Source organism: Strix aluco, chromosome 22 (genome assembly GCF_031877795.1).
Source record: "Strix aluco isolate bStrAlu1 chromosome 22, bStrAlu1.hap1, whole genome shotgun sequence".
NCBI lineage: Eukaryota > Metazoa > Chordata > Aves > Strigiformes > Strigidae > Strix > Strix aluco.
This window is the reverse complement of record NC_133952.1, coordinates 5,320,890-5,348,527: the sequence shown is the minus strand read 5'-3', so window position 1 is coordinate 5,348,527 and position 27,638 is coordinate 5,320,890. Positions and strand designations below refer to the sequence as shown.

The 27,638-nt window shown below is 42.5% G+C and overlaps 2 protein-coding genes across 17 annotated transcripts in view; both read right to left on the bottom strand.

Moving 5' to 3' along the window:
- Positions 1 to 1,152: 1,152 nt before the first annotated feature.
- Positions 1,153 to 13,572, bottom strand: PGD (phosphogluconate dehydrogenase). 2 transcript variants are annotated; one of them, XM_074848494.1, is made up of 13 exons: positions 13,438 to 13,572; positions 12,272 to 12,347; positions 11,657 to 11,836; positions 11,455 to 11,520; positions 10,197 to 10,315; positions 8,778 to 8,847; positions 8,278 to 8,412; positions 7,428 to 7,617; positions 4,766 to 4,896; positions 4,120 to 4,253; positions 3,678 to 3,777; positions 2,046 to 2,168; positions 1,153 to 1,466 (listed from the first exon to the last, which is right to left on the bottom strand). In XM_074848494.1, exons 1-13 carry the CDS (start codon positions 13,443 to 13,445, stop codon positions 1,347 to 1,349), a joined length of 1,452 nt encoding a protein of 483 aa, XP_074704595.1. In that variant the 5' UTR covers positions 13,446 to 13,572; the 3' UTR covers positions 1,153 to 1,346. The 2 variants fall into 2 exon arrangements, with proteins under 2 accessions (XP_074704595.1, XP_074704596.1); XM_074848495.1 differs by lacking the exon at positions 13,438 to 13,572 and adding an exon at positions 12,896 to 13,008.
- Positions 13,573 to 14,999: 1,427 nt separating this feature from the next.
- KIF1B (kinesin family member 1B) overlaps positions 15,000 to 27,638 on the bottom strand; it is a 96,149-nt gene continuing 83,510 nt past the window's right edge. For 13 of the 15 annotated variants that reach the window (XM_074848478.1, XM_074848480.1, XM_074848479.1 and 10 more), the window contains 11 exons: positions 26,806 to 26,920; positions 26,108 to 26,241; positions 25,536 to 25,597; positions 24,676 to 24,821; positions 24,066 to 24,305; positions 23,586 to 23,657; positions 22,841 to 22,962; positions 21,920 to 22,069; positions 21,230 to 21,422; positions 20,501 to 20,619; positions 15,000 to 19,723 (listed from right to left, as the gene is read on the bottom strand). In XM_074848478.1, the coding sequence (XP_074704579.1) occupies positions 19,681 to 19,723; positions 20,501 to 20,619; positions 21,230 to 21,422; positions 21,920 to 22,069; positions 22,841 to 22,962; positions 23,586 to 23,657; positions 24,066 to 24,305; positions 24,676 to 24,821; positions 25,536 to 25,597; positions 26,108 to 26,241; positions 26,806 to 26,920 (1,396 nt within the window). In that variant the 3' untranslated portion in view covers positions 15,000 to 19,680. Of the gene's footprint in view, positions 19,724 to 20,496; positions 20,620 to 21,229; positions 21,423 to 21,919; positions 22,070 to 22,840; positions 22,963 to 23,585; positions 23,658 to 24,065; positions 24,306 to 24,675; positions 24,822 to 25,535; positions 25,598 to 26,107; positions 26,242 to 26,805; positions 26,921 to 27,638 lie in introns of those variants that run through there. The other 2 variants (XM_074848485.1, XM_074848484.1) reach the window with 1 other exon arrangement.

The window sequence follows — 27,638 nt, the reverse complement described above, 5'->3', positions numbered from 1 at the left end:
ATCCCTCCCCTTCTCGGGGCACACCCTGCTGACCCCGGCCGAGCAGCTCTCAGGGCGCAGCACAAGGGGACCCCAGAGTAGGTATTTTCCCCAGCACTAGTATCGTAGCGTGGCGGGAGGGTCCCGTTTTCCCCCCAAAACACAAGGCCTATACACACAATAAACCAGCAAAACTGTTCCTGCTGTACACCACGGTAGTTTCTAATACAGTTCTCCTGCTGGAGATGCTGGGGCAAACTGACCACGAAAATATTCGTGACCCTCCAGATTATCACTATTGCCTGCAACTTGTCACACATTTATTTTACGGGATTCCTAAGTCTTACAACATAATTTGGAGAAAAGTTGCTTTAAATTCAAAGCAATCTTTTGCTAATTACACAGATATTCAACTAATAACTAAATAGCTGTCTTAGCAGAAACAAATGGAGAAAAAAAATTAATATAAAAATCACAGCACAGCACAAAATTTAACACTTGAGAGGTTCTGAGGGAAAAAAAAGGCACAGGCACCCAGGTGAATTTTCAAAAGTCCTGAAAATTATTTACTGTGGGATTGGAGGAAGAGGATATCAAATAGGGCCAGCTTTGCATGCTACTGCAGGTATTTTTAATTGCCCCATGGGAAGAGGAGGCAAAGAAGCGGGGAGATTTGGGGAAAAGACTGCAAGCACACAGCTAAGCCAACAGTTTATGGCAGAACTTAAAACTGGGAACAAGGGTTGGAAGGAGAATGGCTTAGTGACAGGAGTATCAGTCTTGACACCCTTGACCTGCATTCAAGTTTCTCCACAACCCATCCCACCCTTCAGCCTTTCACAGAAAACAAGCAGGGCTCTGTGTGCGAGACTGTGTGCGGGCGAACACCCAGAAATTCATCTTTAAGAACCAAACTACTGCCTGTTATGAATAAACAACGGCAACCAAAAAAAGGCCTTTACCTCCCTGGAATCTGGTGTAGCGTTGCTGTGCTGTCTGCCATTCTCCACTTTAGCAATTATTGAAATGCAGTCATCTCTATCTTGATCCCTACGAGTTTATGCACTATAATACATCAGAAATATTATCATTATAAAATGTATTCTATTAAATACTGCACAAAAGACATTGTAGCCAGTTTTGACCAGCAGCAGCGGAAAGAAAACACCTCAATGCATTTATAAGCAAATTTATTTAGTTTTCTTATATGAGATATATATATATTGAGATATATATATATGAAATATACCCACAAGTTATTACAAAAGTGTACAAACACAAGTTCTAGCACAGTACAGTAAAAAGTGGTAATCTAGGAGGAACATCTGAGATCTACAGTATCTGGGCCTCAAGAGGAAGTATTTCCATTAGACATTGTAGGCAGAAGAGGACACACTTCCGCCGTGGCCTGTCCAGTTAGTATGGATAAATACACCTGGCTTCGATAGTAATTCATAGGTATGTGCACCAAAGTAATCGCGTTGAGCCTAGAATAAGAACACACACACACACAAAACAGACACATCAATATCACAGGCAGTAGAAGTTGCACCTACTGATACTTGACTATAGGAATACTAGAAATAAGATCTGACTCCAATATTATAACAGTCAAACTTATTTTCTCATTATTAGCAAAATCACTGCAATGAAACATTTACTAATAACTAGTAATTAGGAGTTCTGTAGAAAGACAATTATATTATTTCTGCTATATACTAATCTAAAAAATAAGCACTGAGATACATCCAAAGGTTCAAAGATACTTCTTTTTATAAAGCATTTTGATTCAAAGATGTCATTACCCTTGGTTCACAGATTGAATACTAACACATGCTGGGCACTGTCACACCAGTACCTCTGGTCTTCTTTATCCAGACATCTCATAGACTTTCACTGCTGTGAATTTCGGGTTTAACAGAATTATATTAGGCAATCTATGCCTTTATCTTTGCAATGCTGGAGTGGTTAGGACATACTGCCATCATGGCCTTTAGACCAGTATTTAAATAACATCATGATATTTCAATAGCCAGAAGATCTGCTACACTATTTCAGGCACCTACCTGAATCAGGTTAGCTGGTAATATTTCATGCCTGTATCCATCATAAAAAGAAAGTGCTGTAGTGAAGCAGGGCATAGGGATACCGATCTGTACTCCCGTACTGATCACACGTCGCCAGGAGTCCTGGGACAGAGGAAGGGGGCAGGGGGGAAAGAAAAAAGAAAGTAATCAGTGCTTGCTCAGAGGTATGTGCAGGCATATGAACTATTTGGGTACAATAGCATGTCCTATTTCATGTTATATGAAATCTAATGACCAAGTCTGAGCAATTTTCTCATTTTCTGAGCAACATTCCTGATTTTACATAAACAAGGTTGACCCAAATTAATGGCAAGTAAGACAGAGTTGACAAACAGGCCAGTAAGTGCTGACATACACTTCACATGCAACCAAGCACGTTGCTCTTGCACAAGCCTACTCAGTGCATCCCAAAAGCACGAAGACAGTGGGGAACATACTGAGCAAACACTGAGGCACTTTCAGGACCTCTAATCAAGCACAGTACAAAGCCCATCCCAAGGGCATAAGAGGTCAGCACAATACTTCAGACATGTGGATAATTCTCATTTCAACTGTACATCTGATTTACTAACCTGCATGGAATACTCAGCTTCAGTTAAAAGAATTATTAATGATAATATATGACTGGTTTTGGTCAGATAATCTGGTTTTAGTTCTGCCTGTCAACTCCATCCAAATCAGGACAGTTTGGACAGTGTCCGAATCTGGAACACTCTTATTTCAGTGCTACTGCAAACAATGGTAATAGAAGCTTTATACTCTGCACAACTGAAATCCAAGTGCACAGTAGGCACAAGATACAGGGCAGTGATGAGAATGTTCACACAGACTAGACCCTTTCTTCCTGACATCGTGGTTCTTCTGAATTGCTAGATTTCTGCCTAAGGCTCTTCTGTAGTAGTAAAATGGAAGCCTTAACTTTCTAATAGTAGCATGGCTAGTATCAAAGGGAAGAACCGTGACACAACAAGGACTGTATGTTTGATTGCTCCTGTATTATCTTTAGGTTGACAGTACAAATCTACCTTGCAACATTACTTGAGACCTGGGTTCATCGCTTGATGTATCTGGATGCTTATTTATAAAGCAGTGCTTCAGTGATGCAACCCCTTTTTTCCTTCATTTAGAACTAATATTCTTCAACTTTCTGATGAAATAGAGGCAAGAGGCATTTGTAGGCATTTTTTCAAGGACAGGTCGCTAACCCTGGTGTCTGGCAAGATTCTAGTTTGGACCTCAGCAGAGCCTACCTCATCACAGTAACCTTCTTGTTCAGTTTTAACCAGCTCCAGCCATACAGATTTCTTCCTGTCCTGTTCCTGCAAGACTGCTATGTTCTACTAAAGAAGGGTACCATGAAGCCATAGAAGATGAATTCCTACATGCATACATTACGTGCGTACAGATACACATACACAGCCCCAAAGAATTTAAGGATTGTTTTAGAGATCTTTGGGATTAAGGATGCTGTATAAATAGGTTTCAAGGGTGTTCTCTACCTTTTCATTTTTCAGTCTAAATATACTTGTGAACGTAACTCCCGGGAAAGAAGCTGAAGAAGCCCAGACTGTAAACTATTGGTTTTATGTTCTTTCTTACTTAGAAACTCACCTGACAGTTTTCAACAGCTGTCTTGAAGAAATCATCCAACAGCAAATTCTGGAGCTCAGGGTTTCGATCAAAAGCATCTTTGATTTTTCCCAGGAACACACTAGGCAGAACACATGTAAACCAGAAATAAAATTTCACAGCTTCCAATAAAGGCACACAATCCAAAACTTACAGTGCCAAAATTTGACTCTGTCAGACTCGGATTCCAAACACTGAGAAAGATGCAAACAAAACAAAGATTGAAGAAAATCTGCAGTAGCTAATTGGCTTCATCTTGTAACCTTTAGTGCCATCTACAGAAACAGCCTCTCAGTATCCTATCAGCAGATTAGCACCATGGATTTTCCAGGAAAATCTCTAGGCTTGTCAGTCTAGCTCCACATAAGCTAAATTGTCCATTCTTCTCCCCTCAGCAACTAAGTTACCTCCTCATCTCAATTACCTTCTGATGATGCAGCCTCCCCTCCACATCAGTGCAATGCCACCGTAATTCAGCGTCCAGCCAAATTCTTTGGCTGCTTGTCTCAGCAGCATGAAGCCTTGAGCGTATGAGATAATCTTGGAAGCATACAGGGCCTAAAAAACCAAATTCACATGCCAAGTGAAATCCCTCAAAGTTGAACGAGAAACTGCCCAGTGTACAAGTTCTGTTCAGTCCACATCTCGTCAGGGATGAGTACAGTAGCCATTCCAGCTATTTGGGAACCAAAATATCCATTCTACTTGTTCGGAAGTTTGGGCTCAACAGAGAGCGATCAAGAGCTATTATCCCCATTACAAAGATGGAAGTGTTGAGGTATGAAAAAGTAAGCTCCCGTGCATGAATTATGACCTCTGCACTCCAGCTAGTTGTCACTGCCCACCGTGGCTTAGACTTGAATTCCTTCAGGCCTGTTCTTTGGTCAGGAAAAGAACTGGTCACACTAGGTTTTTTGGACACCACTAGACAACACACAATGGGACAGCTGAAGCAGGAACCAACTGTCATGAAATGTAAACACGAGAGCTCCTCACCAGGGTTTGCAGCATCCAAAACCTGCTTTGATATGCAGCTTTAATACAGCACTCTGGCAAGCACAATGACTCACCTTGCGTATGTCCTCCAGAAAAGCCTTCTTGTTCCCACCAAACTGAGTAATTTTAGGCCCACCCAGCAGCTTACTGGCCTGTACTCTCTCATCCTTGAGGGAAGACAGGCACCGTGCAAACACAGCTTCACCTTTAAGTATGGTAGGAAAAGGGAGAAATTAGAAAGTTCAGCATCACTGGTAAGGCCTGAGATACTTGTCCTCAAGCACGCAGTGACAGTGCCACTGAATGATGAGCCACATACACAGTGAGACAGTCACAGGGGAAGAGAGATGTAGAAATCAATTAACAGCATTACTGAGGGACCAAACTGCCAGTCAGCATAACCGCGGGGTAAATATTGACTGATACAGCTCTCAAATGATAAAGAAAAAAAGCCACAAGTCATCCACATGAAAATTTATACCCAGGAACCTTCACCAGCTCTTAGTTTTAAGAATTTACTTCAAATTCTCTTCCTCTCTATAAAAGACAGACAGTTGCACTGCAGCCTAGGGACAGGTGAGGCTGAAGACTTCACTAATTATTGTATCATGTTTTGAAGATAAAAAGCTGTTGCATAAATGCCAACTTACATTAACTAGACGTGCTTTGAAATACACACATACAAAATAAGAGCAATTAAAATCAAGAATAAATCAGCAGGTTAACTTAGAAGAGGAAATAAGTTTTACAAATCTGATAGGCCCATAACACTAGTATTCAGAAGCCCGTAAGAAAGTTTTATAACATCACTAAGCAGGTTACTAAATGTCATTCACCAGGGCTACGGAGTTCGCCAAGCACTATCTTCAGCTTCTAAAGAGAAAGCCTGAATGCCAATCTCTTGATCTGGCTCAGTCCATTCCTAATCATGCTGTTTGAAGTTGTACTTATTTGCAATTGAAGACAGTATTGTTAAATGGAAAAAAAAAAAAAAAATTTCCTTTCCAGGGTCTGATAGAAGGAAAGCGATCAAGTTTATAATAGTCTTCATACTGAACTTTTCTTCCACCTTTTAAGTGAGTCATGAATTACAAAAAAAATCCCAAACCCTGAAACAAACCAACCAAAAAAAAGATGAATGAGTAATGTTTTCACAAGACTCTGGATCCTCCCTGCAGTAGGATTAACAAAATCAGAACTGGCTCCTCTCCGTTTCTGCAAAAACGTCCTCCTGCACTGGGGAGGAGAAGTGTGGGGGGAAAACCAGGAAAAAGCAGGAGTAGCATGACACTGCTTTTACAAGCAGAAGTCTGCAAGTCATGCTTATGTGGTAAAACCACACACACAGCAACTGCCCTAAGAACGGCCCTGTTTGCACAAGGGCTATTGCACATACTTCCCTATCAACTCATCATTACCTAACAATGCTCCCCAGGCACTGCAGAGGACTAATTAGGGAGCGTCTCCTCCACCCTTGGTCTTTGCAAGAAGCCCAAACAGGAGAATATTGACAGCACAAGCAAGAAACACCGTTTCAAGCCTAGAACTGAAAGCTTATAGCTGTAGTAGAATATTTAAACCATTTACAAAACTTGTTTTGTAAAAATATGTTGTTGGAGTGCAGCCATGTTTCTCTGATAGCTATCACTGCAGTTACTCTTTTAGCCTACTGAACATAGTTTTTCTTATCTTCTAATACAACAGGAATTGACCGTCCAAGGCAAAGGAAAATGAGGTAGAGAAACCATGAAAATTAAAGCCAATCCAAGAGCAAAGAACCTGTTGAGTCATCTTATTTACTCAGTGAGAAAGTCTACATTGGACCCGTGGCAAGAGAGCACTATGAATGTGTTGTGGCTGTATTACACCTCCTGTGTCACAAGTCCCCTCAGCAGCCAGGTTAGATTGAAGGGTAGGTAAGGAGACTGTTAGGGATGTATGTGAGCAGGTAAGTTCTCAATCTTTAGGGATATAAGTCAAAGCAATTACAAAATACATTTCCATCATCTTAGTTTGGCTTTGGATCAGCAGCCTGATTAGCCACAAAAGAAAAACTAGCAGCAGTCCAGAGTGTATAAAGAAACACCACAATCAAGTGTCGTGGTGGAAAAACAGCAGCCACCATCATAAGGTAGCAGTCTGCTGCTATTCTCAAAAAAATCTGTCTGTGCTTCTCAACCCACAATACAGTCCGGCCCTCATGTTCCTGTTTAGTCACACTAATGCTGGCTTAGCTAAATTATACTGAAACACAGAAACAGAAGACTTAGGTAGAAAAAAATAATGAAAAGTAATTTATGCCTTCAGAGAAGTCTAAGTACTTATCAAGCAGTAGACAAGCAACAAGGTTTTGAGGGTGTCCTGCCTCCACCTTTTTTTTTTTTAGGCTATGGTGGGACTTGGAGTAGCAAGTAAGGTGGAGGATTACAGGGAGGAACATTGCATCAATCTAGCATGACACTTCTAGCACGGCACTTACGTTAACCTGTCTCCGAGCCATCACCAGCACTGGAGGATACCGTGGACAAAGGCATGATAACAAGGTAAAAACAAGTCCAGCAAAGAAAAACAGTAACGTCTCTCAAGGGTAGAAAGACTGCAACAGCTACACCTAGAAAAGCCTCTTCTGCAAGCCTAGTGTGGGCTCATTTCTGAGATTACTTATCACCACGCTCCTTACTGTGATGGGGTACATGCAGGTAGGAAAGATGAGGCCAGACCAAAAGAACCAGTTACCTATGAGTGTGACAGGGACTCCATATTCCAGGGCGGAAATGGCTGTCCACTTTCCTGTGCCTTTTTGTCCTGCGCTGTCCTTGATCTTTGGGAGGAGGTATTTACCATCGCTGTCTTTGAACTTGAGAATATTGGCTGTGATTTCAATCAGGAAAGAGTCCAACTCTGTCTTATTCCATTCCTGAAATACCTGGAAGAGGAGAAAACATACCTGATTTACTATGTATCTACTACATATATATAAACTGATTTATCGATGTAAGTATACATGAACACACATATGTGTATACATACAGAAGAGGGCCATATATCTCTGTTACTGGTTACATCTACTGACAATTCCAGCGCTGCTGGAAGGCCACTGTGCAGGAGCCCGGCACTGGAAGGAGCACACCCCAGACTCAGAGCTGCAGAGCACCCACCTCCAACTGCGAGGGCAGAGGCACGGCTCATCCTGTTGCCCATCACTGCAGGCACTGAAGGTGGGAAACAGAACTGCCCTCTCAAGACACATCATATTTATTAACTTGCTTCAACAAGGTCTTTGCAAGATTTGCCTGCTTGATTATAACGCTCAAGTAATTCATATCTCTATACAAGAAGGTGCTTCCTGGGAGAAATCAACTGTAGACTGGGAGTTTAGACAACTTCTATAAACATTCAGGTGCACGTGCTTGCTGCTCCCTACCCCATTTGAAGCTCAGGAATATGGTGCACTGCCGTGGCAAAAGGCACGTCAGAAAAATTAACTTCACGTACATACAGCAGCTTTACTCAAGGCCAGCTGCCTCCATCAACGGCAGCCAGCCGCATGGCTCAAGAAGGCAAGACACTAAAAACCAGCGATTACCTCTGACATCTCATCATGCTCCATGCCCACCACATCTTTCATCAGGTGGTAAGCCTCACAGATCAGCTGCATGTCTCCATATTCAATCCCATTGTGCACCATCTTCACAAAGTGTCCGGCGCCCTCATCCCCTACCTGTCAGGAAACATCCAAAAATGCCATCAGTAACAGTGCTGTCCCCACTTCCAGTGTTTTATACCTGCCTAGGGCTTCCTTCTGCCTAAAGGAAGGAAGTACGCAAGCCCAGTGCTAACTGAAAACACTGTGGGTCACAGATCCATTTAGCTCCCCCAGCACGACCCAGCCATAAGACTTTGTCTTTCCATCGTACAGGACAAGTTATCAGAGACAGTAGATTTGAATTGAATGCAGTCAGCCAAAAAATCAACTCACTAATGACGCTGATTTTATTAAGGACAAACATGCATGAGCTTCAGCAACTGATCTACCTAAGCATGGCTCTAACCACAAGTTAAAGTCAGTATCAAATAAATATTTACCCAGTCACAACAAGGTTCCCCAGATCCCACTTTAGCAGCAATGCTTTGAAATATGGTCTTGATGTGGGGCCTGTGGGGAGAAATAATATGCCTCAGCAGATAGGCAGAGGACATAAACACCACAAGGAAAAAAAAAAAATAATATCCATCGTTATGATGCCAAAAGGCAGCTTGGGGTGAGGGCATGCTGGCAGGTTGATAACCCACCACACAGCAATGTCAAATAAAATGTATGTTTTTCCCAGAACTAGACACTGTTTGCTAGAAATGAGGACAGCCCATGTCACACTTATAGTACTGTGCAGACAAGCTTAATGAACCTAAAGGAACCCAAATATTATCTTCTCCATTTTAGAAATGGGGAAATAGAGGCAAGTTATGATACAGGCTCACACTCGGAGCTGAAACAAAATCCCATTCTGTTCTTTAGCCACAAGAAAAATCCAGGGTGATCTGGAGGAGGAGAGGGAAGGAGGGAAGAAACTCCACGAATGCAAGTCAGGATATAGTTATCTGCCTTACTGCAGTAATTATGAGCTTTTGTCATTGCCAGGCTCTCCAAGTGTAGTAAATCATGTAGAACGACCCCTGGGAAAGGAGCATGGGTGGCACATGGGCTGCAGGTGCTTGACAGAGGTGGGGGACACAGTTCAGGTAAGGGTGGCAAACAGAAGGTGTCTACGGAGCTGTTTATGGCAAAAAAATGATCAGACAGCAGATTACTGTTACGTCGCTTCTGGCTTTGTGCCATCAAATTTGAACAGGCTGATATTGGTACGAAATACTAATGCAAAAAGACAGGGACTTAAGAAATTTTAAAGCTCAGGTAAAGCCCAGACACACATTTTCTTTCTACATTTACAGAGAGAATGAGCAACCAGGGATAAAGTCTAATATGAACACTGCTGTACAGTCCTTCACAGAAACATGAGTACAAAAGAGCAGCATGGCAGAAACTTGCAAAAAAATTAATGTATTCAATAGTCAGTACAAAGGAGTACTGAAGCCTCCTTTTATGAGGAGGGGTGTTTGCTGCTGCCTGTTTCATGGTTAACAGCCTTCCAAGTGCGTAGGGCTCCAGAAGAAAAATCATAATCAAGAACAGTACTTTTTAAAAATTTCAACAAAATTCTTTTCTCCCCTGGCACACGTTTCTGCCTTCAGATTTCTGTAGGTACTACTTTTGCCTGTGAATTCCTGGAAGAAAAACCTGCCTTTGTTCTGCCTGCCATGAAAAGTCAGCACTGCCCCATGACCCCAGCTAGGCTGAGAAATCTTGAGCCTTGAGGAAGTGATATGGCAACGTATCTTGTTCTCTCCACACCCACACCCTCCTCCTTCCCTCCCTCAGCTCTCAACACAAACAGAAGACGATTGTTGCAGACCATCCTGAAGAAGAATATACTAGCTCATGCTTACCAGGCTTCTTTGGCTCCTCCTGGCATGAGCGAAGGACCATATCTGGCACCCTCCTCTCCACCACTAACACCGCTTCCGACAAATAAGATGCCCTTTTCCCGCAGTTCCTTACAACGTCTCTGGAACAAAGAGCAGAGAAGCATTATTTAATTTATTTTAATGCCGCAGCCTTACAAACAAAGGTTAGCAATTCAGACCTAAAATTAGTTTTTCAGTTCTGCTTTGGACGTGCTAGAAGACAACCTCAAAGAAAGCTTGTACATACACCAAAGTGAATGTTACGAAACTTCCTGTTGCTTTGACACGGATCCTTGCAAAAGTGACATGCTGAGAAAACAAAGTCCTTATAAGCACCAGATGGAAAAGAGCAGTACCGAGGCTGGAAAAGGCTCAGAATTAAGTGTCAGGTGATACACGCTCTGTGCAAAGATGTGGGGGAGGCAGACAAGAGAGTTGCTGAGTTCACTGCAGAGTGAAGGGGCAAGCATGAACAACTATAAGGGAAACTAATTCCCTCTGAGTGGGAGAGAAGCACAGGCTGACATCCCTAAGGGGAGCTGCAAGCTTCCCAAGTATTAATCCCCATTTAGTACCTGGTTTTTCTTCTGGCATGGCCAACTCACTTATCCAAGATCAGGATGTCAGAGCAGAAAGACTAATACCAGCACCCCTTCTAAGCTTCAGAAGTACCAATCTGAATGCAATATTTTTATGTAAGCACCCCAGATATGCTAAGGTAACTTCTAAAACTTCTGTAGTTACAGCCTGCTCACAAGCAAGTGCTTTTTTTTAAAAAAAAAAACCAAAAAAAACCAAAACAACAGATAATTACTCTGCTGTTGTCATTACCAAGACAGCCAAACCAGCAGTTCTGTCTTACTGAATTTTCCCGTAGTCATGTAGGATTGAGATATAACAACAAACCTATAAACACCCTTAGACTTTCAAATCTCCCTGAGAACTCTTCAAGATAATAACAGGAGATTTTCTAAATGCCTTCACTCTTTAAAAGATATCAGTAAAAATATTCTTTGACGATTCGGGCAACTTCTATAAAAATATACTATAGAACAGCCCTTAACTACTGTAACAATTGCTTTTTAATAGTACGCATGGTCTAGTTTGGCAGAGATAACTCAGTTTGGCCTTCCCTGAGCAGAGGGGGAGACGGCATCTTATTGACTGACTATTCTGATGATCAGAGGAGAAAGAATCATGTGTATTTTATTCATCCACTTCAGGCAGAAAACAGGCTTACCGTGGTATCTCTATACTCAGAATTTCCACCATCAATTATGATGTCTCCAGTCTCCAACAATGGCACCTGCCAAACATAAATCAGCGTTTCAGTTTTCTCCATGTATTCGAAACCTCATTAATAATGAATAATTGAGATCTTCTAGGGGAAACTTCTCCAAAAGACAGCAGGAAGTCACAGGTAGAAAGGATGTTTGCCTCACCAATTTATTGATGAAGTCATCCACTGCATTTCCAGCCTTCACCAGCAAGATAATGCGACGGGGCTTCTTTAACTTTGAGACCATCTCTTCCAGGCTGTGAGCACCAATCACTTTGGTTCCCTTGGCCTCATTGGCCAGAAAGTCATCCACTTTGGAAACTGTCCTGTTGAAAGCACAAACCTGGGGGCACAAGAAAACACGTTAATAAAAGCTGCCAACGGAACAGTTACTTTAGCTCTGACCACAAATTACAGAGGCAAGGTTCAGCATCACGTGCTCTCCCATTTCCACCTTCCCTAAAGACACGGAGCAGGGATGAACCTGCAGCATGTCTCTGCAAGTGCCTTGGGAACCTACGGTCAATGGCCAAGCCCAAAGCAAACTTCTGGGAAAAATCATACGTAGCCAACACATCAGGTGGCTGAGTACAGGCATGCACTGCTGCTTTTCTCCAGAAACAGGGCAAAGGGCAGCCTAGATTATAACTAAAAGGAGGAAACAACACCCATTAGACCATCACAAGTTAAAAAAAAAATCAAAACCCCACAAAATGCTCAGCTCCAAGCCCAAGTACTAGTGAGTGAGCCTTTCTGAACAATGTTTTCCTTCGCTTACCACAAAGCCATGGTCGTTCATGTTCAAAATAAGGTTTTGGCCCATCACAGCCAGTCCAATCAAAGCAATGTCAGCTCTGGAATGTGGAAGAACAAAAACACCAGGTAAGTCTCAGCAGCAGCGATGGAGCACTAGCATCCATATCCTCCATCAGGCTGTTCTGCTCTTGTCAACTGCTAGGCCAGCCCACCCCTTTCTTACAAACGCTGTAGCGCATGTTCTGAGTTGGTTCTGTAGGTTATTACAGCAAGAGGCCCGCGGGGCTCCCAGTCAGCCCAGCAGACAGAGCAGAGACTGACACACAGCATGTTTCAGGTCACTAAGATTTCTTCCTAACTACCAAAACGCAACTAGATGAGTAAGAAGAGTAAACTATCCAGAACATTGCACTAGGAGGCAGGGAGTAAAGAGAGCGGCTCTAATACATTGCTGATGGATCCAGCTCTATCACAGCTCCGCGTTTAAGATGCTGCACTAGAACATCACCTCTGAGCACTACACCATTTTTTTTGCTTCTCCAACGCAAACTGTCTCAGATTTCGGGTGAGCAAACAAAATGCTAGATATTCTGCTAGAGGCTGTCTAATTCCGTTTACAAGGGACGTGCACGCAGAGAAGCCCAACCTGTCTACTTCTATTCCTCGCGTCACGAATAAGTTTCCTCTTCACAGTCATGACTCCAAAACTGATCGCTACCGGATTTTGTCAAAAAGTCTCTCAGCCAACCCGCTTATTCTCTTTGCTGGTCCCTCAGCCGCCCAGAGCCTCTAACGGTGACGAACCAACCCGCCGTCAGGCGGCTGGAGGGCCCCGTCCTCTCCCGCCTTCTCCCTCCCGGACGCACCGCGGAACCGGCCCAACGGGAAAGCGGGGACCGCGCGGCATCACCCGCCTCCCCCCGAGCAGCCCGCCGGACAACCAGGTTTCACAGAAAGTCACTCGGCAGAAGCGAGAGGCCAGGAAGGCTCCCGCCCGCCCCTCAGCCCGCGGGGACACGCTCCCGCCTCTGCCCAGGAGAGGCCTCTGCCGGGAGCGGGGTCACCCCCCGGCTCTCCCACCACCACGAGCCGCTTTCGGCACCGCCCCCCCCCCGTGCCGAGGCCCCGCCCGCTCACGGTCCCGCCTGAGGGACGCGCGAAGGCGGCCGAGCCCCTGCCCGCACTCACTGAGCCATGGCGGCGGCGCGGAGCGCAGCTGGGGGGGAGCTGGAGGGGGGAGCTGGAGGCGGCGGCGGCGGCGGCGGCGGCGGCAGCTCCCGGGGCTCGGCCTGCGGCGGGCGCCGGCTCGGCCCTCAGCGTGCGGGCGGGGCGGGGCGCGCCCATTGGCTCTGCCGGGAAGCCCCGCCCCCCGCCCATGGGCCGATGGGTCGCGCGCCCCGTCCCCTTAAAGGGACAGACCCCCCCGGCTCGGTACTTGCCGCACCTGAGCCGGGAACGGGGCAGAGGCGGCCCCGAGCACCGGAACGGTGGCCCAGGCCAGGGCTGTCCCCTCTCCAAAGGCTGAGCTGTCCCCCCGCAAAGGCCAGAACCACGGGGACACAGGCTCATCCTCCAGCAGAAGGGGAGCCCCACACGTACCCCAGAGACACGGGAACAGCGGCCAGCAGGCACCGCGTACTTTGTCTTTTCTCTCCATTAATTATTCAGTATTCACTGCCTTAAATGCAGCTGTTGTCACACCCTCCTCGGCTGCAGCCAGCGCACGTCAGGTATCACAGCTGTGATTGTCTTTGAGGTGCCCTAGAATTTGGGTAAAAGAAACAAAACCTGCCCTTGTGTCAGCATTGAGATTAAAATCACGTTCAAGAGAAGAAAGCTGGTTTCGTACCCTTGATCCATGACAGTCAGATGCATCACCAAGACAAACCTACATTTTAAGCATGTCTACCTTCTGTTAAAGGCACATTTGAAACATGGAGACTGGTAGCAAACCGACCCATCAACTTTTTCGTTCACCTTATTTTGCAGCATTGAGAGTGAAGGAATCTGAAAGCAGTAAAACAGTGGCTTCTCTGCGGTATTAAACGAGCTGTCAGAGGAGCAACCAGAAAAAGTTAACAGGTTACTCTAGTGCACAATTGGAAAAAAAATCAGGAACTGGCAACAGCAGCAAAACATCCATGATAGCTTTTCAGATAAAGAACAGATCTAGCCAGCAGCCCGATAAAAGCATTTTGCCATCATGTAGCTGTTTGACAGTTACAAGAGGTGTCTGACAGCAAGTGGTAGCCCATTTTTGTGAGACTTAAATTCTTTGGGAATGCCCTGACCAGTCTCCTCACCACGACTTTTAAAAGCTACTTTTAAAAGAACTTTCCACATCAGACCAAGATGAGAACGATTCTGAGGGATTCCCTGACGCATCACCACAGAGCTGGTGCCTTCTACCTGACTGTTGTTATGTTTTGGTGGTTTGATTTCACACGCTTCCCGTCATTTTTAATGGTCACCCCCAGATAACCAAGTTCGGTATTGGCTGCACTATGACAACCTTCTTTTATCTTTCAAGCACAACAATCTTTCGAAAGCATCCCAAAACTACTTAGAAATGCTGCATAACCCATCAAAGGGAGAAGGATGAGGGAGGGTAAGAAGGGCCTCTTGTCTTTCTCAAGAACTGCCAAGACACATTTCTTCTCACAAAAGCATAAGCTTGTTCAGGACAGGTTTTGAAAACAAGTAATCAATGTAAGATACCAGTCATTAAATCATAATAAAAGGAACACACATTGTATCTGCTAATGCACTGGTTGTACCTTTATTGTTTCACCTCGTTCACTAACAATTCAGTGGTGCAAGGTTACCATACACAGTTAGATATCTGCATTGCACACCTAAGGCTATACAGCAAATGGATCAGAATTAGTACAAATACATGAACTATATTTACATTTTGTATACTCAAGCTCCAAATATCAGATATATTTACAAAATAAAATAAGAAAATGAAAACCTGAAATTAATGTACAGTGTTGCTGATACACTCCTTCGCTGGGATGAAATCAGTTTGCAAAGAGATTTGTTCAAGAAGGCCACTTACACAGCATATACCTTGTATACCTTGTGTACAGAGAGATTAAACAGGGAAATGGGGACGCATTTAAAAAGAAGTATGTATTTCAGTGCAACAGCATGTCTCATGTCCAAATTCAAGAACCTTTATCAACTGCACATGAAGTATGAACAAGCAGAGTGGAAAATTAAGAACTGATCCTGGGAAGTGCTGATCATTCAAGACTCCCTCTGCTTCTAGTCCCTGGTTTCAAGGCAAGCAAGAAGTAGTTCAGGACTGCTCAGGATCAGGCCATTAACTTGGCAACATTAAGAATTAAAGACTTATGACCTCCATACCCTCAGTTTTCTGAATGCACAGCTGATCCTGTTGATTTAAAAACTGTTCCAGATAACATTGGACACAACCATCTGGTTAGTGTTGGACTAGTTTTGATTTCAAATACTTAGAATGCATAAATGGCCTTCTGAACAAAAAAAAGTCAATCCTGTTCTTGAACAGCTGATGTTTTTAAACAAGGAAGCACAAAATTAATACATTCCTGCTACATACAGTACAGTTCAGACCACATATTGGGGTTATTAACCACAATGGAGAGATGCAACACACACGTTAGAGACCCATTTTAAAGTACATTCAGCAAACCGTTCCAGAGCAGCATTAGGATCCTTCCTTTGAGCAGCGGGTCAACAGCTGCATCTTCAACAAAAACACCCACCACAGTATAAAACTAACACAAACTAAGGCTCTGCAAGAGTACCAGAAAGATGCATATGCATAGGCAGTATTAGTTGATTGTATAGTACCAGTGGGTGTTATACCAAAGCTAATCCTCTTTCTTATCTAATGTGCAATTAATTACAGATGTATAAATATACAATACATTACATAAAATGAAATCCCTGTAAATTAGATAACAAGCAGCAAAAAGTAAAGTCTTTGCTTTGAAATACCTTGCTAATCAGTAATAAGGACTATTAGACACTGACCAAAAAAAACCTTTTCTCAGTGGTCTGGAAATAATATTCCCTTCCCTTCTGCATCCCAGAATATAGGAATCTTCTTTAAAAAGGTACTTAAAGTGCATTTCTAAAATACAGTATAGGAGGTTTAGTTTAGTTTCAAAATATCCAGGAAGCTCCAACACCAACAACATGGTTTTCAATGGACAAAAAAGATAATTTTCTCCTTCCTTTAAGTGTGGAACATAAAAAACCCAAACTACAGCACAGTTTCACACTCATTCTATCCAAGAAACGCCTATCAAGTTTACTACCAGTGCTTATGCTCCATGGGCTGGCAGGCCCACAGCATGATGCCTCGTCTCCAGCGGCTGAGTCCCAAGAGCTGTCCGACTCCAGGACTTCACATACACGCAGCAGGTAACCAAGAGTGGGTTTTTAAATGTCAAGAGAAGGCAGCTTAGCACATTTTTCCCTTCTTGGTCTGTGTCTAAAGAGAAATTTCTAACATGTTGGGCTACATCAAAAAAGCTTTAAAGTGAATAGAAATCCACTTTTTTTTTTTTTTGCTTAGTTATCCTTTTAAAGAAAATCTGAACTGATTTCAGTCCAGTTTTAAGTAGGGAAACTGATGTCTCAAAGTAGGCTTCAGTAATTGGTGAGAAACTGTAACTGTACGTCTGAAAATAGTAATGCCCGTTTGAACTCCACACAAGAAGAACCTATTTTGTCACAGATTATGCAGCTTTAAGAGGTACTGATGCTTAAAAATAGAATTTTGCTCTTCTGATGATCTGTTATCCACATAGACATCAAGTCATCAGAAGCTGCTTGGAGTCTTTAGAAGAGTAACATTTACCCAACACAGCTGTAACACTTCCAGCTCTGCATATAATAAGCATCTGTCTCTTCCTACTTTTAAAGGAAGATCCCTTAATCATGTTTCTATGCAATGCCTATAACCCCTTAGTTCATTTTCTGGCTTATCCAAAGCAAAGACTTAGCAAACTAGTTTTCTTCTAGTTAAAAAAAGAAAAAGATAAAAATTAAAATGCTCGCAGTGTGTCACAAAGTATCACCACCTAAATCGCTACGCCTCCTGAAACTGGTTCCACTTTCATTAGAAACAGTGGTGATGGCAGCAACAACTTAGTGCTTAAATTAACCTAATTCTTCAGATCAGCTTAGCTCCAGCCTGAGGAGCCCTCTTGCAGCACTAGCAGTCTTACTTCTCCACACACTGGAAGTGCATTATCATCCATTGCGTAACAAAGGAATATCATCACTGTATTAAGAGTCACACACAATTAAACAAGACAAAAACAGAAGGGGGAAAAAAAAAAAAAAAACCCAAAACACAAACAACATCCTTATTATGCTCCTGGGTCCCCAGGATGCTCCCTCACTCTGGCTTCCAGTTCTGAAATAAATCTGAGGACCATAGGAGATAGCATGAGCACATGATTTGGCTTGAGCACAATCTCAAAATAAATGAAGATATGTCCCAGCAAGTGTCAGTCTCCACCTCCCTGCTCCTTTGCCAACCATGCTTTTAGGAGGTCTCATTATGCATTGCACTCTACTGAAGAATGAAAACCCCATAAAGCTAAAAAATTGCTCAGCTGATGCCAGTCCCATGTACACTTCTGGCCATAGAATTTCCAATGCATGGCATGACCTGCTGATGAGTGAGCTGAATCAAAATGACCTTCTTGAGCTGGAGTGTGCCTAGATGTGCCTACTGTAATAGTAGAACAAAACCCTTTTACCTCTCCTTTGAGAGGTTGGAACCTCAGGACGAAATTCCTGTACAGTGCCCAGGATCACAGCTAGCCCTATTAGTGCCCAAGGTAAGTCAAGAAAGTATAGCACAGCAGTCTGAAACATAGTAAAAAAACCCAAACAACCCCCCTCCCCAACCTCCCTGAAAAGCTAACTAAGAAAGATGAGTTCACTTCTCAAAAAGGAAATTCATTCTGCTTTCCTTTCTCAGGGCAAGGACCATTTTGGCCACAAGGAGAACTTACATTGCAGGTCAGGAACTAACACCACACAGCTGATCTCCAAGAAGCCAATTATTACACCTCACTGACCAGGACCAGAGTCCACTTGATCCGTCCTCCAGGAAGGATTAATTCTGAAGTTAAAACTAACTAGGGGGTTTTAGCTGATGAAAACTGTAGCAGGGAAATTAGGAGACATTCAACAGTTATTCCAAAAGGAAGTGAAAGTGTCCTGCTGTTCCCTGGAGAATACTGCAAGCGCTAGAAAGTATTTTGTAGACAGAGGATGCTCTCCCCATGAAAAGACGGGATGTCGTATTACAGATCAGGGTCGCATGCACAAAGCAGGCCTTTCGGAACGACGCCGAAGAGCAGTCTATCCTAACATACCAGTGACAACCGTCAATCTCTTCCAAGAGAGGTGACAACTGTTGCTACAGAAACTCAGAAGTCAGGACCAAAAGCAGAAAGGGGATAGTGCCCTCTCGTGGTGATGTCCTGAAAGCGCTCTGGGGAACAACCACACTGACCCGTTTCTGCTTAATGCTCTCCATCTGCCAAATACGAGGCCAAGCATCGAATACTTTAGGGATTATATCTAATATTTCAGCGATGTGCTTTATTTTTCCTCACATCAGCACAAATTCCATCTCCTCAGCTCAGTTCAGAGGCAGAGGAGTGAGTGTTAATGTTTTGGGAGAGTTAAAGCCAAGCACTCTTCACCTAAAACCCCACAGCAAGAGTTTAAAGGCAGATTATTCTATCCAGCTCCTCTTGGTTTTTCCAGCTCACGCCTTGGCCCGTTGGACCCTGGAAACTCAAAAACTTGCACCAAGTCCAAAATCCAGTCTGCCCAGATAGATTTGTCCAATATCAGCTTTCAACAGAGTTTAAATTAGAGGCTGGATCCAGAAAGCCTGAGGAGCTATTGCAGTTCCTGGCTGGGTAATGTCTACATAGAAGAATTTATCTTTCCCTGGCATTAGAACTTTGCCCTGAGGGAACCAATGACTACTGCCAAGTCACAAATTGAATGAAAAACCTGCAGCAGTCTAGACAGACAACAATGGACAGTGGGACAGACACCAAAAGGTCAGTTGGAATGGGAAAACAATTGTTATAAGAAAAAATAAATAACTTTTTTTTTCTTTTTAGAGTCGTGCATAATCACTCTATTTTTTTCATTTTTTTTTTTTTCTTTCTCTTTTTGTTTGGCCACATGCTACTAGTACGATTCTTGGTACAAGTGAAAAGAAACAAGGTAGTGTTAGAATACCTACAAAATGTGCTGAAGGAGTTGGGAAGGTAGGGGATGTTAAGCCACAGGATACATACAAGAGAAACTGTCAAGAATCACAAAGAGAAAATGAGAGGTAACACTTTATCTATCAGAAGGTGAGTTAGGGCGAACGGATGAGAACATTACATGGACTCAGTACTTCAGCTGGCCCGTGCGTCTTCGAGCCAGTTTTGACCTGTGCAAGAAAGAAGCAGACAAGTATTTGTTGAATTCTGGAAGTTTGTTTTGCTTCCCTCCCCAGTTTGTCCACCATTTTTAAAAATCCTTTTAAAAATCCTTTAAATCCTAGTTTACTCCGTATGTTCAAAAAGTAAAACGTATCAAGGGCTGTAATGAGAAAGACTTCTCACTCTTCAGCTGTGCTCCTTTAAAGGAAGACAGGATCTTTTAAGGACTGCACCGTTGAGAAATTATTTGATGCTGTATAGTAATAGCTTAGTTTTTAATTATTTTTTTTTACTGAAAGGAAGAGCTACTGTAGCATAGTAAGATCTCTCCAGCAAGCAGGGGATGTCTGTGACCTGTGTTAAAGGCTTCTAAAGAAGTTCAAAAAAGGGAAGGAAATGAGAATTTCTGCTTGAGCTCACAATCAAGACCGTGAAAAGGCAGTCCAGCCTGTCTGCACAGAGGTAGCAAGAAGCTTTATAAATTTGTAAAAGAGTAATACAAGGAAACCATTCTGAGGCTTCCAAATGTAGTACTGCATGAAGCACACCACACACGTTCAAACTGGATATATCTGTTAAGAATGTCACAAGCCAAAGCAACAATTACTGCATTTCCTGAAATAAAGGGCTTGTCTGATTTTTTTTGTTGTTGTTGTTGCCCACCCTCCTCCCTCCTTCAGTTCACCCATCTTGTCAGATTCTTCAGAACAAGACTAAATTCTGTGAGGTGCTATCTCACCACCTTTATGCTTTGCAGCACTGTCTGCCCAGGAACTGCCTCTTACCGTATTGTGCCAGCAAGAAGTGGATTGAAGGCATATAACCAGTCATTCATGTCTTTGTCATTGATGGCCTGGAGCAGGACCCCACGATGCTTTGTGCATACACCAAATGTGTTGGGTGTCTGGAATATTAAGCACAATTTAAAATCCTGAAGTCTACAAACACAGAAGCTGATGCACACTTCCTCTCTGAGGAAGAGTTTCCTAAAATCCACAAGACTTAAGATCTTCCATTTAAGTTTCACTGGTCATTTCCATTATATTATTAGTCAGTCAAATGGGACATCTTCTACAAAATACAGTTTTAACTTATGAGTGTGGACTTCAAGAGCTGCTGAGATGGACCAGTAAAGATAATTTGAGTCCTTGCAGGATGTTTCTGTGTTCTTTTGGTGGCCTTTTTTAACAAAACAAACAGAACACACAACCCCAAAACACCACACAAACAAAACTACAAAAACCAAAGACACAGGGTGATGGTACCAACACATGCTCATAAAAGCAAAAACAGTGCATAACAGCAGTTTCAGTCTCTTGTACAACTGCGTCCAAAATATAAGAAACGGTGAACAAACTGGGAACTTTGTGGGCAGAATCATCAGATGCCAGACATTCTCCAAGACACAGATGCATTTTCTTCAGACCAGAGATGACATGCAGGATGGGATGGATGCACTACTACCTGTAATCTTCCTGCTCTATGGGTAAATAAACAACAGCTCTCAGACTGACCTTTACCATTGCCTGTTGATCCTCACTGTATTCCACCTGAGCTGTGGATAAGTTTATGATTCCTCTTTCTACAGGATCTTTGTCACTGTTGTAAATAAAAACATAGGGACGGCGAACCACCACAAAGTGCTTGGCCCAGGAACTGGAGAGTGGCTCCTTGAAGTGGAGGTATCCTTTCTTTGAGACCACAGAGCTGGAAAAAGACAAAACAAAACAAACCCACAGATAAACAGGAATACATTTTCCCCTAAATGAGGCACCTACAGAATATCTCTGTTAACTGCAAACACTGTATAAGACACTTGGTCCTTAATACATTTTTTCTGCAACTATTATCAAAAAGTTCTTCTACAGCAAGCTGAAGTTTGTCTTCAAGAGCTATGCAAAGTCTGACAGAAAGAAGGACCCACAACGCTCTCTACTTCAGTGAACTTCAGCCACGGTTTTGATATCAGACGTTAGATTTAAGTCACTGGAAATCCTGTTCATTAAGTAGATGCAGGGAATGAATGCTGCAAAGATCAAATATCAACACAACCTTCATCAATCCTGCCTCCATCACACAGGACTCTGCAGTTCTGTATCACCCCTTTAAGTTACCTGCCTCAAACGGGGGAAAGAAACTACAAATCTCAAAGCCCTTGTGACAGCTCTCAGGAAGCCATGATCACACAACAATAGAAAACTTACCCTGGTCTGATTTCCTCAATATCAGGAACGAGGTTTAGGAACTCATTCTTTCCAGCTCTAGCAAGATAGGAAGTTTCTACTGTAGGTATTAGCTGGAACTGTTCCACCTCATGACAGGGACTGGAGGCACGAGAATTTGCTTCTGGTGTCCTTTAAAAAAAAAGTGCGGAAAGAAAAGTAAGTCACAAACAACCAACTGAATGTGACAATGGAATTTAAAGTGCACCTACAGCCTAGCCTGTCTTACAAGTCTCATCCTCCAGTCCAGACTTTTGTATGACATTGGGATCCTTTTGTACAGTATCAAATAGCATTTCCCTTGAAATCTGTCGAATAAAACTTAAAATAACTGCTGGTAAGTTGTTTCCCCACTACTTCTCCCTCATTTCTCTCGCCAAACACAGTCACACCACAGACATACATCTTACTAGGGTTTGATGTAAAATGTACTACTTGGTCAGCACTCCTCCTCTGAGGGATGTTAAACTGAGGAGTTACAAATTACATGTCTTTCACTAAATAGTTATTCCCAATTTTATCAAAAATATCTTCCACAGATACAGCTGAGAGGGGCAAACAGAGATTACTGGCCAAACTGGTTTATGCTGGGTTGTTGTTAATAGGTCTTTTTAACAGAACTCTGAAAAAAACTTGCGGGCTCTACACACTGGTTACTGGAATGACAAGCATTTGACTGTTCTTTCAGCACAAAGGAAAAAAAACACTTCAAAAGAACAAAATGGGGGAAAATAATTGTGCACAGTGATTGGAGAAGATGAAGTGAGGGGGCTGTACAGAGAAATATCTGAAAGTAGGGAAAAGGAAGAAAGGGGGAGAAAAAAAAAAATTCAGAAAACATAGCAAAGACAGATTTGTGAAGCACTGAGAAGTAATGCTTTTCTATTAATGCCCTATACTTACTTCTGATCAACTGAATTGCATCTTGAGTCCACCAGAGAAGGGCAGGTAGATGAAGGTGTGAGGGTAGCACTGCTGAAACTTGACACTGATGGATCCCGCCCAATTGGAGAAATATCCGACAACTACAAAGAGAAATATAGGCAAAACATTACAAGGAGGTTTTTTTTTAGTTAGTGTTCAGTCCTGGCTAGGACATGGCATTCAGCATGCCGAAGGCTCAGATAATAGAAAGGTATTTCTATCAGCCATTTCCCTACTCAGTAGTCAAATTTTTGCACATAAGCATCATAAACCCATCTGGGGTTGAAAATACAATGGCACTTCTATAGACACAGCTCGTTACTAATGTCCTGCACTTCGGATTATTCACACCCTGACTTCCTCAACAGAACATCAAACTATCCAGTTTGGAACCTGGTGTCCCCTGTGCCTACAGTCAGAATTTTTAAGAGAGCCTATTTATCCTTTTACATAGGGCAAGTGTACACAGGGAAAGATAGTAAGAGCACTTCCAGTCTGCTAATAAACTAGAAGCCATACTATAGCCCAAGTTCACAGCATTTCTAATTCCTGCAATAGTCTTTGGAACCTGATGCCAAATAGCCAAATGCTTCCAACAGACTGAAAATAAAGAAAATTAAAATGAAGTGTTTTGTCTCTTCATAGTATCAACAGATTCCACAAACCACAAACATACTGCTATTGTATTACAAATACAGTATATTGTATTGCATGAAATACTTACCTTACAATCACTGATGCTGTTGTACACCTGGTTAAACTCCCGATTGAAAGTGTGAGTAAGCAGCTGCAGACACTAAGGCAGGAGAAAAAAAACCAAACAACTCAGAAAAGAATTTTAAACTTAGATTTTCAGAGAAATTTGAACACAAGAGGCTATTTGCCAAGACACACTTGGTAGCTCATGAAAAAAGAAACGAATTCTAAACGGCTGTGAAAAATCCCAGAAGAGGAGAATAATCACTTCCCTTGATAAAATGAGACAGTTTCATTTACTACTAATGAAGGGGAATGAGGTACAGCCATAGCACAAACCTAGCCACCAGCACCCGCTGGTGAGAATGGATTATTTCAATATAGAGCATACCAAAATGAAACTCACACAATACTGGACATTCACCATGCTATCTAAGAAGCTCATCATTAATCTTCAATCATCTTTAGCACCTCAATTTAGACCCATGATGTTTTTCTCATGTTATACCTTCGTGGCCAGCTCCTTCTCCCGATCCACCAGGCTCTCTATGTCTGCTGAGTCATAGCCACTGCTCTCACTGGGTGTCACAGCACTCTCAAATGTTGTGGTTGAAATCTGTGAGGAAATGCTGGTGGAGGTACTGAGGGTTCCACTGCTCAGACTGGGAGACAATGAGTCACTCAGGGACTTGGGGATGCTGTCACCAAGCTTTTCACGAAGCAGAAGGAAATGTCGGGTTTTTTCCACCTAGTAAGAAAAGAAATCAGTATCATCTGCTCCAGGATGTTGCCTGTTTTACAGGCACTGAATTCTTACGCATTCTTATTAAGATTCATACCAGTAAACATTTACCCTGGGGAGGGGAGTTTACAATGGCATTAGAAGTTGAATCTGTCTTTGTTGAATACACTGAAATTCTGAGCTGAAGATCCTACTCAGCAGACAGCCACACACTTTGTGTCTTCTCTGTGGGAGAACTTATTTAAATCTTGACTTTGAGAACAAACTCCCATTCGGGAACCCGTTCAGCTCAGAAGGTCTCACAGTGGGTAGACTAAAGGCAAATTCAAAGGTACTGTTGTGCTTTTTCTTTCACTTCCCCTATCTCTTTACTCACCTCATGCAGCAGCTCCAGTTTCTCCAATTCCCACTGATGCTCTAGAATGAGGCTGTCACCCCTGGGCCTCCAACCAGCCAGGTTCTCTTCTCCTCGCACATAAGCCACAGATGTATCTAGGACTTTCCTTCTCCTCCTCTGCATTCCTGAGCAGTAAAAAACAACGTAAGACATATTAAAAACATAGCCAGAGGGATGCCACTAAAACACACCAACTAGCAATCTGCAAAGAACCAACATTTCTGCTGTTTGGCTGGAGATACACAAGGCAACGATTTCATTAATAGCCATCACACATCCCAAAGAGTTTTGATTTAGTCCAGCTTCCTTACTTCATTCAGGTATTTTCTATTGACCCTGATATAATGCAAACTCCTGTTCAGTCTAATTCAACAGAAAGACTTCAATTGCTAGGTCTTAGAGGTAAAATACACTGATACTACATGAACTACATTCCTTCCAAGTTATTAAGCTTGCATCAGGTATCAGCAATATCTTTAAAATACAAAGGAGAAAACTCCATTGCTGCAAAACCAAGTCTCAACTGTGTTAGTTATGAGCCATGTATTATGTCCCCTAAGTCTATGACTTGGGTACAAGCCCAGTTCCCTGACATACCCGTGTCAGAAAACGTAAAGTTTTCAGTGAATCCTTGATTTCCCAATAGTAAACATAGACTGACGTCAGAACGAAAAGCTTGCATAAGTTTTTTATGGAATAGCAATGTTCCACTGCCGCTATAAAACACAGGAACTGCTTCCTATCAGGACAGAAGTGTTTACTCTGTTCTGCCTATGATATTTTCTGCAATATTTCAGTTTACAGCATCTTTATCACTTGAACACCCAGTCACCACTTACCTGGACTTCCTGTGTCTGCCATTTTGCATAAACTCAGTTCATAGATCCCAGTTACACGATTGCTGTTCACAAGAAACCAGAGGGAAAAAAAACACCTATTATCTTCAGAAATAAAGTACTTTAGCTTTAGTTAAGTGGTGCCCAAATACAAAGTTTTAGTTGTTAGTTAGAACTACATCTGAATTCTAACCTTGACATAAAATAACCAGGACAGACTACAAGATCTCTTAAAATGGCATTTTCCCCATGTTCCCCTCCCACTCCCCATTAGACTCAGAGAGCAGCTGCTGCAGTAAATTCTAGGTCAGGATCAGGGTAACCTATGTGCAAGCTTGAAAAATGGATCTCTCTTCCCAACTGTTCAGTGAGAAGGCTGGAAAAGGGGTCAGTAGAGAGAGAAACCATCAGAGTTTCACTGAAATGAATGTTTAAAACCAGACTGGAGAACTATAACTAGGTAGACTTTCAAGGAAGAAATAAAGAAAACTAAGCTACATTCTCTCCATGTCCTCTAAGAGAAAAAGCGTACGCTGACATAAAACATTGATACCAAAATTGGTAACTGAACTTACGAATCTGGAGATTTGGAGTAGCCACTGCCAAAAAGACTGCGTAGTGATCGTGGCGGGGAGATCTTGGCATCTCGTGAATAAAAGACCATACAAACGTCCTTTGTTATAACAGCAGGCTGGATGCAGTGGTCAAGCTAAGAGAAAAAACAGTAATGAATGAGTGGCTGAAGACAACTATGCCAAGTTACACTGCTTCCCTCTTTCAGCGCGTCAGCTTTTTGAAATTTATTCTTGTTTGGGTCTTTGGTGAAGGGTTTTCATATGTGTTTCTGTGAAAAGAGAACTGTCAAATTTCTTGATGCTTCCTGTGGGTGAAATAATTGTACTACACAAAACAACAGGGTCTTGCATGCAAAGCCAAGAGCTAGGCCAGTGTTTGTAACACTAGTAGTACCTACACAGCAGCATTCACTGATTTCAACAGATTTTTAGATACAAAGATAGATAAAACGAGGCACAGGTAAGGAGATCCACAGTTTCACTTCACATTTGTTGCGAGGCAGTAATACCTCGACATCAAGATGTTAACTGTGAAACGATTTTTCCACCCTGTTCTCAGAAAATTAATAAACACTTTTACTAGCTTCGGGAATCAAAATCACTTAGTCCAGTAAGTATTTATCTCAGGTACACACTGTCTGCTGTCTCAAATAGTTATACTTGAGTCACAAATAAAAAGGAAGGCATAGGTCTCTAACCTCCAGGTAAGCAGAAAGGGTCATATATATCTTCTCTCCATACGGTGTCACTCGATTGAGGAGAAGCGAGTTATGCAAGGAGCTGTCCCAAACTGCTTCAAACCGATAGAAAGTCCTGGAAAAAAGTACAGTAAAAGCTCAATATTAAGAGTTTCTCTCCATCCCTCTCATCGGTCACTGTAAAGCATCTCTTCCTTGACCTCCTATGAGTCTCAGGGGCTTAGATAACAAATACTTGAAGCAAAGACCTTCTCTTCTTTCCCAAGATTACCTACTTCTACCTCAAATAGTGTGGCATAAGACACCATTGCCTGTTATGAAGAAGACTCATCTAAAAGAGAAAAGAGGGAATACTGAAGAGAACAAAAGGTGTCATAATACTACAGGGAAGTCAGCACTAAAAAACAGTATTTCTAAACAGACAGAATTCCTTTCTATTTCTTCAGGTGCAACTCAGCCCAGACGGACCTCCAAAGTGCATGGGAGGATTCTTTTTTACAAGCAACACTTACTCTACATCATAATTTAGGACTAACATACAGCAACAGAAGAGATCCCTCTAATACTTAGTCTTATAAAAGCAGCAGCTTCTGATAGCAAATCAGAATGACTGATAGATAGGGATAAATCCTATATTGAAATGATAAAGATTTCTAAGTCCCTACTAGCTTCAAGTAGATCTAGCAGATCTAACACAAATTCTTCTAAGAAGTTTCTTCTATTTCATACATGGAAAGAAAGGAGCTGAACGCTCCCACAGTTCTACCCCAGCAACCAGGAAAGTTCACCTGTTGAAGTAAAAAATGAGAGACAGCAGCACACACAGGACAGCT

Bases quoted from the DNA above. Each gene is read 5' to 3' on its own strand.
- PGD (XM_074848494.1), bottom strand. The intron at 8,848-10,196 runs GTAAGCATGAGC...TTCTCCCCACAG, and splicing joins GGAGGAGCCAAAGAAGCCTG to GCCCCACATCAAGACCATAT. The intron at 4,897-7,427 runs GTAACTGGTTCT...CCATACTTAAAG, and splicing joins AGTCCCTGTCACACTCATAG to GTGAAGCTGTGTTTGCACGG.